This window comes from Mobula birostris, chromosome 13 (assembly GCF_030028105.1).
Source record: "Mobula birostris isolate sMobBir1 chromosome 13, sMobBir1.hap1, whole genome shotgun sequence".
NCBI classification, from domain to species: Eukaryota; Metazoa; Chordata; class Chondrichthyes; order Myliobatiformes; family Myliobatidae; genus Mobula; species Mobula birostris.
Window position 1 is genome coordinate 84566002 of NC_092382.1, and position 18598 is coordinate 84584599.

General features: G+C 44.7%; 1 protein-coding gene across 1 annotated transcript; it reads right to left on the reverse strand.

Moving 5' to 3' along the window:
• Positions 1-10421: 10421 nt before the first annotated feature.
• LOC140208027 (uncharacterized) lies at positions 10422-17252 on the reverse strand. The gene is made up of 3 exons (XM_072276557.1): positions 17231-17252; positions 10625-11941; positions 10422-10425 (listed from the first exon to the last, which is right to left on the reverse strand). The coding sequence occupies exons 2-3, from the start codon at positions 11533-11535 to the stop codon at positions 10422-10424; spliced, it is 915 nt and encodes a 304-aa protein (XP_072132658.1). The 5' UTR covers positions 11536-11941; positions 17231-17252.
• Positions 17253-18598: the final 1346 nt, after the last annotated feature.

Consider the following 18598-nt stretch of genomic DNA (forward strand, 5'->3'; position numbering starts at 1 on the left):
CCTGAGATTGAAGCTTTAAAAGAAAGGGCTCTCTCAGATGATGAGATTAAGAAAGTGCCAGTAGGGTATTATCTCAAGGATGGAGTGTTAATGAGGAAGTGGAGGCCATCTGCTATACCTGCGAGTGAGGAATGGGCAATTGTTCACCAAGTTGTAGTCCCTAAAGTTTATAGGACTGAAATATTAACTTTCCCCCACAGTATGCCCTTAGGTGGCCATTGAGAACCTAGAACAGTTCAGGCCCTATGGCACACAATGTTGTGCCGACCCTTAAACCCTGCCTCCCATATAACCCCCCACCTTAAATTCCTCCATGTACCTGTCTAGTAGTCCCTTAAACATCACTAGTGTATCTGCCTCCACCACTGACTCAGGCAGTGCATTCCTCGCACCAACCACTCTCTGAGTAAAAAACCTTCCTCTAATATCCCCCTTGAACTTCCCACCCCTTACCTTAAAGCCATGTCCTCTTGTATTGAGCAGTGGTGCCCTGCGGAAGAGGCGCTGGCTGTCCACTCTATCTACTCCTCTTAATATCTTGTATATTTTGGAGTGAATAAAACTGTAAGCAGGATTATGAAAGAATTTTACTGGCCTAATTTGAGGAAAGATGTTGTGACCTATTGCAGAACCTGTCGCACTTGTCAAGCTGTGGGTAAACCCAATCAGTTCACCCCAGTGGCCCCACTCCGGCCTATACCTACTTTCAGTGAACCCTTTTCCAAAGCTGTAGTAGATTGTGTTGGCCCATTGCCAAAGACTAAAGCTGGCCATCAGTATTTGCTAACTGTTATGAGCACTGCATCCAGGTTCCCAGAAGCAATACCTCTCAGAAATATTAAAGCTAAAACTGTGGGGAGGGCTCTTATCAGTTTTTGTTTTACTTTATTTGGTTTGCCTAGAGAAATCCAGTCTGATCAACGAAGTAATTTTACATCTGGATTGTTCCAGCAGGTAGTTTATGAACTGGGAACTAAAAAAATTACATCGTCTGCATACCATCCAGAATTACAAAGGGCTTTAGAAAGATTTCATTCTACCCTCAAAACAAAGATTAAGACATACTGTGTAGAAAATGGAAAAGACTTGGATGAAGGCAAACTGTCTTTTTTGCTTTTGTTCGCAGTAAGTGTCTCGGTACAGGAAAGACTGGGCTTTAGTCCATTTGAACTTATATTTGGTCATAGAGTGAGGGGAACTTTGACCTTGTTAAAGGAACAATGGACTGATGGGGATGTACATGTTAACCTGTTAGACTATGTTTTGAAGTTCAAAAATAAACTACACCAAGCCTGTAGTCCAGCGAGACAAAACTTAAAGATTTCTCAAAATAAAATGAAGTGTTAATTTGATAAGCAGGCTTGCAAAAGAAAATACCAGGTGGGGGATAAGGTGCTTGCCTTATTTCCAATGTTGACGAATCCACTTCAGGCGAAATTCAATGGACCCTATGAAATAGTCTCTCCAAGTAATGATGTGAATTATGTTATTAAAACACCTGACCGATGTAAACTAACACAGGTGGTACACACAAATATGATAAAGCCTTATTTTGACAAGCAAACCACGTTCACAGTACATGACACAGATATTGGTCAAGCCAAACCAATTAAACAACAGAGGTATGGCATGAACGTAGAAAAGTGTAAATTGGCTGAGCAAGAAATTGAATATATGCTGAAAAATTATATTATTAGGCCTTCAACATCAGATTGGAGCTCACCCTGCGTTATTGTGCCCAAACCTGATGGTAGTGTTACATTTTTCATTGATTATAGGAAGGTAAATGCAGTAACAAAAACAGATGCCCATCCTATACCTAGGGTGGATGAGTGCATCGATAAGGTTGCAAAAGCTAAATTTCTTACAAAGATTGGTCTGCTTAAAGGGTATTGGTATATTCCATTGACGGACAGAGGTAGAGAAATTTCTGTGTTTGTGACACCTTCTAGGTGGTATGAATACAATGGTTTGCCACTTGGAATGAAAAATGCTCCAGGAACACTCCAGAGAATGATTGATTGTGTAATTCGAGGGTTAGAACACACAGTTGCCTATATTGATGACTTAGTCACAGGGAGTGACACTTGGGAAGAGCATATCTCTGCAGTAGAAAAGCTGTTTGACAGGCTTTCCCAGGCCAATCTTACAGTTAACTTTAGCTAAGAGTGAATTTGGCCATGGCACTGTGACCTATCTTGGCTATGTAGTAGGTCAAGGCAAGTTGGCTCCTGTTCAGGCAATTTCTGAAGTTCCTATTCCAACTGGTAAGAAGCCTCTTAGAAGGTTTCTGGGAATGGTTGGATATTATCATAAGTTCTGTAAGAATTTTGCTGATATCGCTCTTCCTCTGACTAATCTCCTGAAGAAGGGTGAAAAGTTTGTTTGGACCGAGCCCTGTCAGGAGGCATTTGATTGATTGAAAGTTATTATTTGAGATTAGGCCAATTAATGTAGTGTTGTCAGCAAATTTAATTAGCAGATTGGAGCTGTGGGTGGTGACACAAGTCACGGGAATACAGAGAGTAAAGGAGGAGGCCAAGGAGACAACCCTGTGGGGTATGTATGCTGAGGGTCAGAGAGACAGAGGTGAGGGAGCCCACTCTTACCACCTGCCGGCGATCTGACAGGAAGTCCAGGATCCAGCTACACAAGGCAGGGTGAAGACCGAGGTCTCTGAGCTTCTTGTCGATACTTCACGCCTTCGTATGGCTACTGCTCTGCCCATGACTGCAAGGAACTGCAGAGAACTTTGGAGAGCAGAGAACATCAGAGAAGCAAGCCTCCCCTCCATGGACTCTTCCTGCACTTCCCCTGCCTTGGAAAAGCAGGCCGGGTACTCAAAGATCCTCACAACCCGGACATTCTTGCTGCAAACCCGCTCCCCCATTGGGGAAGAAATACAAAAGCCTTAAAGCGCGTAACACCAGGCTCAAGGACAACTTCCTGTCTGCGGTTATAAGCTAAATGAATGGTCTCCAGTCCGATAAAATGGACTCGACCTCACAATGTAACTCACCGTGACCCTGCACCATATGTCTATCTGCACTGCACTTTCTCTGAAGCCATAATGCTTGGTTACAGTTATTGTTTTGTCGTATATCAGCTCAATGTACTGTCGTAATGTATAGATCTGTGTGGATGGTATGTCAGGCAAGATTTACACTGTAGCTCAGTACGTGATGATAACAAACAAATTCTCCATTTTAATTGTGTGGCACTATTAGACAGACTGAGCTACTTTGGAATCACAGAAGGAAACTTAACTGTTGTCATTTCTGAAGAATGCAAATAAATGGAAAGGGCTTCAATCTCGCTTTATGATCTGCGGTAACTGGGATCAGGTGACCGGTGGTGGGTCTCCCATACCAATTATCAGAATCAGGTTTAATAGCACCGGCATATGTCATGAAATTGGTTGTCTCTGCGGCAGCAATAGAACCTAATTTATAGCAATAAATTTTAATAATTGTGATTTGAAATAAGAATATATATATATTAAATAGTTAAATTATGTAAGTAGTACAACATCTCAGACGCTGCCTGACACATCCACCGCATTTCCCACATTATTCCATATTTACACCAGATACATATTTACCTTTTCCCTCCATATCTTCCCTCTCCCTTTTCCTCCACCTCCAGGTCAGAGAGTCACGGGCTGGATTCCCATCCCGGTCTGACCCACAATTCAGATGCAAACTGGAAATGTGCAGGTTTCATTTAAATCAGTCTTTTGTTTATAAACACTAATTTCTATTCACATTCCTCTGGCCTCACTGGACAGGAACACTGAAACACCAAGTGAGAAACAGCAGGAGGTGGCCATTCAGCCCCTCTAACCATCAACAAGATGGCGGCTGCTCTCCCATCTCAGCCACATGTTTCTGTCCGATCCTCATTTCCTCGATCCCTTCAGTCTCCTCACATCTGCCGGCCTCTGTTTTATGTGAGGACGATCACCGAATCTTCACCGCCCTCTGTGGTGGGGATTTACAGACGTTCACCACCCTCGGAGTGGAGACAATTCCCCTCATCTCAGTCCCGGACAGTCCACCCCCTTTTTCAGAGACTGGGATCCCTGGTTCAACCGGTAATGATGTAGTGCATTTCAATGTGTTTACCTCTCAGTCCTCGATTCTCTAAATGAAAGGGTAATCACATTTGATCTTTCTTCATATGATGACCCCACCACTCCAGGGATCAGTCTGGTAAATCTTCATTGCACTCTCTGTAACAAATACTCTCTAACCTCTTTGTTAATCCTCTGTGGAATTAATTTCCATCTTCTGCAGCCCCGTGTTGCCCCAACCACTCACCTCCCACCCCTGTTACTATTTCCACCTTCCACCTCCCCCTCACCTGGATACACTTCTCACTCCCCAGCTCTTGCCCCGTCCCCACCCCTCACCTCTTTTCTCTGACTATTTCCCGTCCACTCTCAGTCCAGAGGGAGGGTCTTGGCCCGAAATGTTGACGGTCCATTTCCCTCCACAGATGCTGCCCGACCCACTGAGTTCCTCCGGCAGTTTGTTCTTTGGTCTGTATAACCCGTGTTAGTGTGGGGAGCCGGATTTTACACAATATTCCTGGTACAATCTCAACAAAATCCAAATAATTGTCACTTTGCTCGGACCATTGTCCCCACTTGCAGGTTAACATTCTGCCGGTGTTTGCCCCCCAATGTGGTGAATCCCTCTGCTCGCCACCACCGTGGGCTCTGACATTTCCACAGATGAGCCCCTCCTGTCCCCACCGGGACAAACATCCTGTTCGCCCCCTTATACAATCTTCATCCTTTCAATAAAATCCCGCCACCCCACCCCGGGGAACAATTCCCATCAGAGATGCTTTTTTTTGACATTTGCTGTTCCTTAATTCTACCCACAGATTCTACACCTTTCAACCCTATGCCACCTCTTTCTAATGATTTTATTTAATATCTTACTAATAGATCCACACAACCCCACTACCAGCTTGTTCTTTCAAGAAGCATGTAAGTATCTGGGAAACATGAGGACCTGCAGATGGTAGAAATCTAGAGAACTACACACAAAGTGCTGGAGGGGCTCAGCATGTCAGGCAGCATCTATGGAGGGGTATCATCATTTCGGGCCAAGACCCCTTATCGGGACTGTTGATACCCACATACCTGGAAGATCCACAAGCAAAGAAAATAGAAAGTGGTGCGAAATAGGGAAAACCTTTGACAAAATTTAGTTCAAGGCTTAAAAAAACCCTGCCAAACAGCTCAATAGTTAACAAATACAACAAAGACAATAAACAATTTCATCAATACCAACATTGACTTTTTTTTATATAAAAAATATCTTGGTCCCATTTCAATCAGTAAAATTTAAAGATAAATAAGAACTGAAATGATATTTACGCTCAAACCCACTTAGATTAACACTACCTTGGACAGGAGGAAGAGAAGTAACACACATGAAAAAAATATCACACAAGTCAGATAAAACTTCTAAGTATATATTTTCAACAAAAATGAACAGAATTCAGCACTCCAGGTGTGTCTATGCCATCGTGATAAGAAATACAGACCGGAAAACTTAAATGAGGGGCCAACTCAGAAAAATGAATCATCACTATGGAAGAAAACATTAACCAGTGGAACGAGTATGACCCTCCATGGGAGACATCCCAGTGATCTGAGCAGACGAGATGGTGACAAGGAAGCTTCGAGCACCTGACTGAGAGTTGGAGACCTCTTCCCAGAAACAGAGGGGTTCCTTGCAGAAATATAGGACAAGCCGGTTAACAAAAGGAAAAAAAAATGTGAATACATGCAATACGCACGAACACGGCGGGAGGAGAAGATGGCGGCACGCCGGCGTGTGCACAGCCCTCCGGTGAAAAATGATGTTGTATCTGTTAAATAGGGGCCGTGGACAACTCTGATTTGATGGAGAATGGACGTGAAAGCACAGAGGAACATCTGGAGAAATTTATGAAATGCCCATTTGCTGCTGTCATTACCGTGTGGTCGTGAAACTTTCAGAGGGTAGGCCTCAAAATCCCCGGCCTTGCCTACTTTTGGTGACCGAGAGGAGGTCGAATCGTTCAGACAGAGATGGTGCTCAGTACTCGGTGTCAGAGAGCTGATCACAGCTCGAAGTTTTCGGATGACTCAGAGTCAGATTGTGATCGGCATGGCAGGGAGAGTTTTTCTTCCTTCTCCTGTCTGTGTGAGATGTGGGACATTTGAGAAACTTTGAACTTTACTGTGCTCACTGATTTCTTCATCAAGTTATGGTATTGTTACACTCTTTGTAACTATATGTTATAATTATGTGGTTTTGTCAGTTTTTTCAGTCTTGGTTTGTCCTGTGTTTTGTGATATCACACCGGAGGAAATAATGTATCATTTCTTAAGGCATGCATTACTAAATGACAATAAAAGAGGACTACGTGTCTTCATAATCATATAAAAACAAGGCAGTAAGTGCAGAAAATGCCAAGAGAAACCAGACACAATCCAACACATTCCAGGATCCTGCAGCAGTTTAACTCAATCTGATTACTTGCAAAGGTACAATCAAATGGCAAATAATATTCACAAAAATCTTGCTTTAAAATACAAACTCATGAAGGCCCTCCATCACTTCATAAAGGCATCAGATTTCAAGCCTGATCCAGTTCAGAGTCAAAATATTACAAATTATATGATAATCAATACATTATTTCAGATAGGACAATCCATAATAACCATCCAGATATAATATTACAGGATAAACAAGCAGGAACAACTCCCTCAATAGATAAAACCATTCCCCACACACACGTTCCTCAACCAGTGGAGCACCTCACCACAGGCATTGTTTGTGTGATCAGTCAGACAACTGAAAGATTTTCTCTCTCAGTCAGCTTCCAAATGTTGTTACTCTGTCATGCGTTGCCACGCCCCACTGCTGATTCCCTTCTCCTCATCATACGTTCTTACCCCGACCGTCGTCAAGATCCCCAAACTCTGCCCTGTGCAGACCTGCCTCTGGTTTCTGACCCTGCTTCATTGAACATCCAACAGATGGTTTCCCATTCTGCTTTCAGTCTTTAGAGGACAGTGGTGTTTTCTAACAACCCTTTAGAAGCAGGAAAAATGACCCACAATGTGGAAATGAGTCGTCATTATGGAGGTTAACGACCAATGCCATTCTTCCTCAGCCCAGAGATTTCAGGGCGAAGAACATCTCAGACAGAACTGCAGTCAGCTCGGCTTCTTCAGTCTGCAGAAAATTCAAGGGAAACCTCTTCACCCACAGAGTGGTGACTGTTCGGAACCCATAAACACAGGGAGAGCGAGAGATGAACAACAGGGCAGGATTTAAATTGACCGTCATGGAACTGAATCACTGGCAGGGTCCAGCAAAATAAACTGATTTATTTGTCTCAGATCCAGAATATTAAACTCCAGTTCCACTAAAGGTGAATATGCAGCAGAAGAAACTCCTCCCATGCCCAGTGACCAGGGTGCAGAACTGGGTGTGGTGAGCATCAGCAATAATTGCAGAGTTCAGCACCAACAGTCACTCTCAAAATTGCATTCAGCAACTGTGATGGACAAATATCCAGCATGCAGCTTATTGAAACTTTCTCCCCAGTGTGAACCCGGCAGTGTGTCACAAGTGTAACATACTGTAAGGTTCCACTGCTAATGTAACGGCCTCTGTGCAGTGTTTCACTGCTGAGGTAATGGTTTCTCTGTAGCAGCAATGTTTAGGTTATGACTGGAGATAACAGGGTCTTGGAGTGCGGGGTCATCCAATGAGAGAAATGTTCTTTCTTGTGAGTCTGGAAGAGGGATTTTCGTGGTCTTTTGTTGTGGAGAGATGAGAAGATGCGAATGGAGAGAGTGGGCCCTTTTTTTTTGTTTACTTCACTAACCATATAGAACCATAGAACACTACCACACAGAATCAGGCCTTTTGGCCCTTCTTGGCTCTGCCGAACCATTTTTCTGCCTAGTCCTACTGACCTGCACCTGGACCAATTTAGCACATTATCATCCAGATCATTGATATAGATGAGAAATAACAATGGACCCAGCACTGATCCCTGTGGCACACCACAAGTCACAGGCCTCCACTCAGAGAAGCAATCCTCTCCTACCACTCTCTGGCTTCTTCCATTGAGCTAATGTCTAATCCAATTTACCACCTCTCCATGTATACCTAGCGACTGAATTTTCCTAACTAACCTCCCATGTGGGATCTTGTCAAAGGCCTTACTGGAGTCCATGTACACAATACCCACTGCCTTCCCTTCATCCACTTGCCTGGTAACCTCCTCGAAAAACTCTAACAGATTGGTTAAACATGACCTACCACGCACAAAGCCATGTTGACTCTCCCTAATAAGTCCCTGTCTATCCAAATACTTGTAGATCCTATCTTTTAGTACTCCTTCCAATAACTTACCTACTACTGTCGTCAAACTTACCGGCCTATAATTTTCCAGATTACTTTTAGATCCTTTTTTAAACAACAGAACAACATGAGCCATCCTCCAATCCTCCGGCACCTCACCCGTAGATACCGACATTTTAAATATATCTGCCAGGGCCCCTGCAATTTCAACACTAGTCTCCTTCAAGATCAGAGGGAACACCCTGTCAGGTTCTGGGGATTTATCCACTCTAATTTGCCTCAAGATAGCAAGCACCTCCTCCTTTTCAATCTGTACAGTTTCCATGATCTCACTACTTGTTTCCCTTAATTCGATAGACTTCATGCCAGTTTTCTTAGTAAATACAGACGCAAAAAACCCATTTAAGATCTCCCCCATTTCTTTTGGCTTCACACATAGCCGACTACTCTGATCTTCAAGTGGACCAATTTTATCCCTTACAATCCTTTCACTCTTAATATACCTGTAAAAGCTCTTTGGATTATCCTTCAGCTTGACTGCCAAGGCAACCTCATGTCTTCTTTTAGCCCTCCTGATTTCTTTCTTAGTTTTTTTTTGCACTTTTTATACTCCTCTAGCACCTTATTTGCTCCCTGTTTCCTATACGTGTCATACAACTCTCTCTTCTTCTTTATCAGAGCTCCAATATCCCTTGACAACCAAGGTTCCTTATTCCTATTCACTTTGCCTTTAATCCTGACAGGAACATATAAAGTCTGCACTCTCAAAAATTTCTCCTTTGAAGGCTTCCCACTTACCAATCACATCCTTGCCAGAGAACAAACTGTCCCAATCCATGCTTTTTGGATCCTTTCTCATTTCTTCAAATTTCGCCTTTTTCCAGTTTAGAACCTCAAACCGAGTACCAGATCTATCTTTATCAATGATCAAGTTGAAACTAATGGTGTTATGATCACTGGAACCAAAGTGCTCCCCTACACACACTCCCGTCGCCAGTCCTAACTCATTTCCGAATGGGAGATCTAATATTGCATCCTCTCTAGTTGGTACCTCCATATATTGATTTAGAAAACTTTCCAGAACACATATTACAAGCTCTAACCTGTGTAGACCTTTAACAGTATGGGAGACCCAATCAGTATGTGGAAAATTAAAATCCCCTACTATCACTAATTTTTGCTTCCTGCAGTTGTCTATCTCTCTGCAGATATGCTCCTCCAATTCTCGTTGACTACTGGGTGGTCTATAATACAACCCCATTTATGTGGCCATACCTTTCTTGTTTCCCAGCTCCACCCATATGGCCTCAATAGACAAGCCCTCTAATCTGTCCTGCCTGAGCACTGCTGTAACATTTTCCTGACTAGCAATGCTACCACCTGCACCCCCCACCACCCTTCATTCCTCTGCCTCTATCACGTCTGAAACATCAGAACCCTGGAACATTAAGCTGCCAGTCCTATCCCTCCTGCAGCCAAGTTTCACTAATGGCTATAATGTCGTCATTCCATGTGTCAATCCATGCCCTCAGCTCGTCTGCCTTCCACACAATACTCCTTGCATTGAAATAGACACACCTCAGGAGATTATTTCCACCATTCACAACCCTTCTAATTGTGGCTTTGCATGAGCTTTTAACATCATTTATTTTCACCCCCGCTCCACTATCTGCTCTGGCACTCTGGTTCCCATCCCCCTGCAAATCGAGCTTAAACCCTCCCCAATAGCACTAACAAACCTCCCCATAAGGATACCGGTCCCCTTGTAGTTCAGGTGTAACCCGTCTCTCTTGTACAGGTCCCACCTGCCCCAGAAGAGATCCCAATGATCCTGAAATCTGAAACCCTGTCCCCTACACCAGTTCCTCAGCCTCAGTCAAAGTAAGAATTATAAAGTTCAATCATTTAATCAGATATTGTTTACCATTTGTTATTTCATGGTACCGATTTGTAACAGAGGAGACATCACGCAGCATCCACCCAAACGAGATTTCTTAAGTTTGGCTGGGCTGGGGGGCTATCACCCCCTATATTAAGCTGCTAGCTGAAGGGAGAGTTACATAAAGTGAGATGACTGAGTGAATCCTTTCCCACATTCACAGCAGGGGAACGGCCTCTCCCCAGTGTGAACGCAGTCATGCACATTTGGTTGATTTGGCTGAGAGAATCTCTTCCCAAAGTCTGAGCAGGTGAACAGCCTCTCCCCAGTGTGAAGTCGCTGGTGTCTCAGTAGGTGGAATGACCGAGTGAATCCTTTCCCACAGTCTGAGCAGGTAAACAGCCTCTCCCCAGTGTGAACTGACTGGTGTCCCTTCAGTTGAGATGACTGAGTGAATCCCTTCCCACACACTGAGCAGGTGAACGGCCTCTCCCCAGTGTGAACTGACTTGTGTACAAGTAGGTGGGATGACCGACTGAATCCCTTCCCACAGTCTGAGCAGGTGAACGGCCTCTCCCCAGTGTGAACTCGCTGATGTTCCTTCAGATGAGATGAGTAAGTGAATCCCTTCCCACAGTCTGAGCAGGTGAACGGCCACTCCCCGGTGTGAACTCTCTGATGTGCCTTCAGTTGACATGACCGAGCAAATCCCTTCCCACACACTGAGCAGGTGAATGGCCTCTCCCCAGTGTGAACTCTCTGATGTACCTTCAGTTTAGATGACTGAGTGAATCCCTTCCCACAGTCTGAGCATTTGAACGGCCTCTCCCCAGTATGAACTGACGTGTGTACCAGTAGGTCAGATGATCGAGTGAATCCCTTCCCACAGTCTGAGCAGGTGAACGGCTTCTCACCGGTGTGAAATCGCTGATGTCCCTTCAGTTCAGATGACGAAGTGAATCCCTTCCCACAGTCCGAGCAGGTGAACGGTCGCTCCCCAGTGTGAAATCGCTGATGTATCTTCAGTTGAGATGACAAACTGAATCCCTTCCCACAGTCTGAGCAGGTGAATGGCCTCTCTCCAGTGTGAACTCTCTGATGTACCTTCAGTTTAGATGAGCAAGTGAATCCCTTCCCACAGTCTGAGCAGGTGAATGGCCGCTCCCCGGTGTGAACTGACTGGTGTCTCAGTAGGGTGGATGACCGAGTGAATCCCTTCCCACAGTCTGAGCAGGTGAACAGCTGCTCTCCAGTGTGAACTCGCTGGTGAGCCATTAGGTCAGATGACCGAGTGAATCTTTCCCCACAAATTCAGCAGATGACCAGCCTCTGCCCAGTATGAACTGACTGGTGTGTCCACAGGTGGGAAGACCGACTGAATCCCTTCTCACACACAGAACAGGTGAATGTCCTTGTCCCAGTGTGAACTTGCTGATGTACCTTCAGTTGAAATGACCAACTGAATCCATTCCCACTGTCTGAGCAGATGAACGGGTTCCCCCCTGTGAAATGACGGGCGTGCCAGTCGGTCAGATGATCGAGTGAATCCCTCCCCACAGTCTGAGCAGGAAGGATGATTGAGTGAATCCCTTGCTCCACTTGTTAAATATCTGGACCAAGACAGCAAATCAGGCGTGTTATGTTCGAGATTCCCATAGACAAATTCCTTGTCACTTTTAACCTGTAAAAAGATTTACAAAATCTATCAGTGGGTGTAGGACAACAGTTCAGATGAGATCACTTGGGTTGTCAAGGTGTGATCTGACATCACACTGTTACAGTGAGGTTCAACCCAAGTTGGAGAGAGAAATCATCTTCTAACTGGGCACAGTGCTGGTATCTGGAATGATCATCAAATTCTCTGATGTTCTTTCTGTCTCTATGAGAATGGGTTCAGAGGAGATGTGAGGGGTATGTTTTGTTACGCAGAGAGTGCTGAGTGTGTGGAATGGGCTGCTGGCAACGGTGGCAGAGGTGGATACAATAGGGCCTTTTAAGAGACCCCTGGACAGGTATATGGAGCTCAGAAAATTAGAGGTAATTTCTCAGGTATGGCCATATTCGGCACAGCTTTGTGGGCCAGGGAGCCCGTGTTATGGGGTAGTTTTTTTTCTATGTTTCTACCCTCCCCAATCTGTGACCTGGCTCAGTTTGACTCTCTCCATTGGTATTATTCCCTGTTCCCACTGAGCTACATGGGTGCCTGGCCCCACAGTAACCGAAACACTCTCACACGAATAGCCTTTGTTAACGTGCAGCTGGAATTTTCTTTCATGTATTACTAACTTAAAGTGCCACAGTTTTAACACCATATAAACAATTCCTGCTGAGATGAATGGTTGGTCCGCACAGCTGGTAAAAGGACTTAAAGTGAGTTTTTGTATTATTTCAGGTTCTTGTCACAGTCATAGAATAATACAATACAGAAACAGGCCCTTTGGCCCATCTGGTTGGTGCCGAGCTACTTAAACTTTCTACTGCCATACCCCTACCATCCAGGTACCTGTACAAACCTCTGAAATGTTCAACTTGAGCTTGCAGGCACCGGGTGTGCTGGCTGCTCATTCCACACCTGGATGACGGTCTGTGTGAAGACGTTTCCCCTCATGTTCCCCTTACCATCTCAACTTTCACACTTGACCCATGGCTTCTGGTTGTAGCCCACCCAATCCCAGTGGAGAAAGCCAGCTTGCATTTACCCTATCTGTGCACCTCTGTCACAATCAAATCTCCCCTCAATCTTCCACATTCCAAGCAATAAAGTCCTGATCTGTTCAATCCTTCCCAATAACCCAAGTCCTCCAGACCTGGCAGCATCCTTGTGAATTTTCTCAGAACTCTTTCAACCTCTTTTACATCTTTCCTGTAGGTAGGTGACCTCAAGTGCAAACAAGACTCCACATTAGGCCTCACCAATATCTTCTACAAGTCAACATCCATAAGACTGAAAGAAGCTGCAGAAGATCGTGAACACAGCGCAGCGCATCACACAAACCAATCTTCCGTCCTTGGACTCACTTTACACCACACACTGTCGGAGCAGTGCTGCCAGGATAATCAAGGACATGACCCACCCAGCCAACACACTTTTCGTCCCTCTTCCCTCCGGGAGAAGGTTCAGGAGCTTGAAGACTCGTATGGCCAGATTTGGGAACAGCTCTTTTCCAACTGTGATACGACTGCTGAACGGATCCTGACCCGAATCTGGGCCGTACCCTCCAAATATCCGGACCTGCCTCTCGTTTTTTTTGTACTACCTTACTTCCCATTTTTCTATTTTCTATTTATGATTTATAATTTAAATTTTTAATATTTACTAATTTTAACTATTTTTAATATTTAATATGTGTAATCCAGGGAGTGTGAAGCGCAGAATCAAATATCGCTGTGATGATTGTTCGTTCTAGTTCCAATTGTTTGGCAACAATGAAGGATAAAGTATAAAGTATAAAGATCTATCATTGTCACTACTTTGGTTCATGAAGGCCAATGGGCTGAAATCTTTCTTTCTGTCCGTATCTAACTGTGACACCACTTTCAGTGAATTAAGGACATGTATTCCCAGATCCCTTTCTTCTACAACACTCCTCCATGCCTGAACAGTCACTGTGAAAGTCCTCCCTTGGTAGGTCCTACCAAAGTGCAACACCTCACACTTGTCTCCATTCAATTCCATTTTCCATTTCTCAAACCATTTTCCCAGCTGGTCCAGATCGCACTGCAAGCCATGATAGTCTTCCTCACTGTCCACTGCTGGTCCAGATCGCACTGCAAGCCATGATAGTCTTCCTCACTGTCCACTGCACCACCAATCTCGGAGTCAGCCACAACTTTGCTGATCCAGCTAACCATGTTATCATCCAGATTACTGATATAGATGACAAACAACAGATCCAGCACTGATCCCTGTGGCACACCACTAGTCACAGGCCTCCAGTCAGAGAGGCAACCATCTGCTACCACAGTCTGGCTTCTCCCAAAGACAGTGTCTCATTCAATTTACTATCTCATCTTGAATGCTGAGTGACTGAACCTTCTTGACCAACCTCCCATATGAGACTCTGTCAAGTGCCTTGCTAAAGTCCATGTAGACAACATCCACTGCCTTGCCTTCGTCCACTTTCCAGATAACTTCCTCGAGAGACTCTATAAGATTGGTTAGACATGACCTACCATGCACAACGCCATGCTGTCTATCCTTAATCAGTCCACATCTCTCCAAATACTTATATATCTGGTTCCTGCACATACATTTCAATAACCTTCCCCTACTGATGTCAAGCTCACCAAAGTACAATTTCTTGGTTTATTTTTAGAGCCTTTCTTGGACAGCAGAACAACATTGGCTGTCCTCCAATCCTCCAGTACCTCACCTGTCACTAAGGTTGATTTATATATCTGTGCTTGGGCCCCGACAATTTCTGCACTTGTCTTCCGCAGAGTCCTAGGGAACAACCTGTCAGGCCCTGGTGATTTATCCACGGTAATGTGCCTTAAGACAGCAAACACCTCCACCTCTGTAATCTGTACAGGGTCCATGAAGTTGATGCTGCTTTGCCTCACTTCTGTAGACTGTGTCCAACTCCTGTGCAAATACGGATGCAAAAAAACTATCTCCCCCATCTACTTGGTCTCCTCATATGGATTATCATTCTGATCTTCCAGCGGATTAACTTTCCCCTTGCAATCTTTTTGCTCTTAACATGTCTGTAGAATCCCTGAGGAGTCTCCTAAATCTTGTCTGCTGGGGCAACCTCATGCCTTCTTTTATTTTAACTTGAATTTCCTGTATTTCATAAGTACCCCATTTGTTCCTATCTGCCTGTACCTGGTATGCACCTCCTTTTTATTGACCTGGGAGAAGAAGCACAAAGGGGTGATGGAGTTGCATGGTGGGAGCTGGGGGAAGGGGTTATTTAAATTAAAGTTGCAAGGGGAATGGGAGCCTGAATAACAGAACAGATAGTAGAGGGGTTGTGGAGACAGATGTTGTTCAGTCCTCAGACAAAGTCAGGAATGAAAAACGTTGAGCATGGCGCAGTGAATATGCTGAGCCCTGTATATTTCAATACAGGGAGCAGCGTAGGAAAGGCAGATGTGTTCACGGCATGGAACAACACTGGAATTATGACACTAGGATCTGGCAACTGTGGATTGTGACAGGCTGCTTTATGGCAAAGGTGTGCTTGGTAAATGGGAGGCCTTCAAAGCAAAATTTTGAGAGTACAAGGCGGGTATGTGCTTGTCAGAATAAAAGGTAAAGTTGGAAACTGTATCTCTTGGTTTTCAAGAGATATTGAGAACCTGGTGAAGCACAAAATGGAGTTGCATAACAGGGATAGGCAGGTAGATTCTTATGGAGTATAAGAAATGCAAGAGAACAAGGAGGAAATAAATCAGGATGGCTAAAAGAAAGCATGAGATTGCCCTCACAGAAAAGACGAAGGATAAGCCTCACGGATTCTAGAGATAGATTGAGAGCAAAAGGATTGCAAGGCACAAAGTTGGTCCTCTGGAAGACTGGAATGGCAATCCACGTGTGGAACCAAAGCAGATGGGGGAGATCTTAAATATTTTTTTCATCTTATTTACTCAGGAGATGGACACAGTGTCAGTGAGGGTGTGGAAAAGCGGCATTAAAATCATGGACCCTGTACAGATTAATGAAGAGGAGATGTTTGCTATCCTGAGGCAGATTAGGGTGGATAAATCTCCAGGGCATGACAAGGTGCTCCCTCGGACCCTACAGGAGGCAAGTGCAGAAATCGTCAGGGCCCTAGCAGAGATAATTAAATCATCCTTTGTGCCGGGAGAGTTATCAGAGGATTGTAGGATAGCCAGTTATTTCACTGTTCAACATAGAACATAGAAATCTACAGCATATTCCAGGCCATTCAGCCCAATGTTTTGCCAACCATGAAACTTACCTAGAAACTGCCTAGAATTTCCCTAGCACACAGACCTCTATTTTTCTAAGCTCCATGTACCTATCTAACAGGCTGTTAAACGACCCTATTGTATCTGCCTCGACCACCACTGCTGGCAGTGCATTCCACACACCCATCACTCTCTGTGTAAAAAACTTACCCCTGCCATCCCTTCGGTATCTATTTCCAAGCAGCTCAAAACTATGTCCCTCATGTGAGCCATTTCAGCCCTGGAAAAAGCCTCTGGCTATCCACACGATCAATGCCCCTCATCATCTTATACACCTGAAAAAGGCTCTAAGCATAAACAAGGAAGTTATACATTGCTTTGAGGATTTGTTGGAAGTATACAGAAGCTTTTGCATCACCGCAATACACACAGTTTCTGTATTGTACATAAATATTTCCCCTGAAGCCTCCGCCAAATGACTGACTGTGGTGAACTCATTGATGGTGCAGTAATGCCAGTGAATATAAAGGGAAGCGCAGTAGTCACATTTGTGATGTGAAAGCTATTTGTTGCCCAGGGCAAAGGTGTTTGATATCATTATCTTCACAGAGTGAATGGGTCAAAACATGTCCTCACGGGTAGAAAGGTCTGGAACAAGAGGAGGTAGAACAAGCAACACACACAAAATGCTGGAGGAACTCAGCAGGCCAGGCAGCATCTGTGGAAAAGTGTACTAATGCAGAATTCCGGCATTTTGTGTGTGTTGCTTGGGTTTCCAGCATCTGCAGAATGTCTCTTGTTTGTGATTGGAGGTAAAATAAAGGTGATTATCAGAACTGGCGATGTAAAAGATTTTGTTCCCTTTCTCCGAGTTCCTAACCCTTTGATAGCTGGAGCTAAGCTCTGTCTGAGAGATCCATCGGTTCCCATTCCCTCATCAGCCTAAGCTCCCCGGGGTCCGTGCAGGGGATCGTGGGGATGAGAGAGAGAGAAGAGAACAGGACTGTCCCGGGATCGCGGGGCACAGTTTCCGGGAGTCACAGCAATTGCCCCTCAGTCGGTAGTGAAAACGGGCGCACGGAGAAACACTCACCGGCAGCGATATCCGAGGCCTTTTGTGTACTGCGCATGCGTGATATTCGGGACATCCGCAACCCTGACGCCTGCGCATTCGATCGGTGCTTCAGCGACCCCGAAAAGTGTTACGCCTCAGTGTTCAAGCTAATCACAGTGCCATTGAAAGTTTCTGCAAGCAACGGTTCAAGTACATACCTCAGTTTTTGTGTGTAGAAAACTCAGCAGCTCGTTTAACACAGAATGCAGCTCCCATAAAACATTACACTTAACATCAGCAAACGTTCCGCATGTTTAATGCCAAAGTAGAACGTTCTTACAACTGCAGATATAAAACACAAGAGATTCTGCTGTTACAGGAGATGTGGACACATTCACACAAAATGCTGGAGGAACTCTGCAGTTCAGGCAGCAACTAAGCAGAGGTGTACACAGCCAATGCATGCTGAAGGGGTTCGGCCTAACCGTTGCTTATTTGTTCCTCTCCACATTGACTGCCTGATCTGTTGATTTCCACCAGTATTTTGCAGAAATTAACCACTTTTTTTTTGATCAACCAGCTTCCAAATGTTTTTGATCTTTCATTTGTAGCCACATCCAGCTGATCTGATTCCTCTTCTCCCCCCTCCTTGTAAACTCTCGGTCCCATCTCTTTCTGGAACCCCAAACCCCTGACTCAGGCTGGCAACCCTTGGGGTCTGACTCTGGTCCATCGAAGATTCACTCTCTAGTCTGCTGTCAGACTTCAGCAGTGCATTGCAACAACCCAGCTGTCGATGGCACAGTCGTTTGAAATTAGTGAAAACGGCCCAAAAAGTTAAAAAGAGCAGGAAAGAAGGAGTTTAACCACCTTAGTCCAGAGCCCTGGGGAACGGCAAAACCACAGTGAGCTCATTGTCTTATTCAGTCTGGAGAAAATCATGCAGGAAATTCATGCAGGTGTATAAGATGATGAGAAGCATTGGTCGGGTAGATAGCCAGAGGCTTGTCCCAGGGCTGAAATGACTAACACGAGGGACATGGTTTTAAGCTGCTTGGAAGTAGGTACAGATGAGATGTCAGAGCTAAGTTTTTTAAACAAAGAGTAGTGTGTGTGGAATGCACTGCCAGCAACGGTGGTCGAGGTGGATACAACAGGGTCTTTTAAGAGACTCTTAGATAGGTACATGGAGATTAGGAAAATAGAGGCCTATGCGATAGGATAATTCTCGCTGTTTCTAGAGTAAGTTACATGGTCGGAATAACGGACCCAAAGGGTCTGTAATGTGCTGTAAATTTCCATGATTCCATAATATTCAAGGGAAATTTCCTATCCCACGGGGTGGTGACTAGTTGTAAACTGTCATCACAGGGAGAGTGAGAGGGGAACGACAGGGATAGATATTGA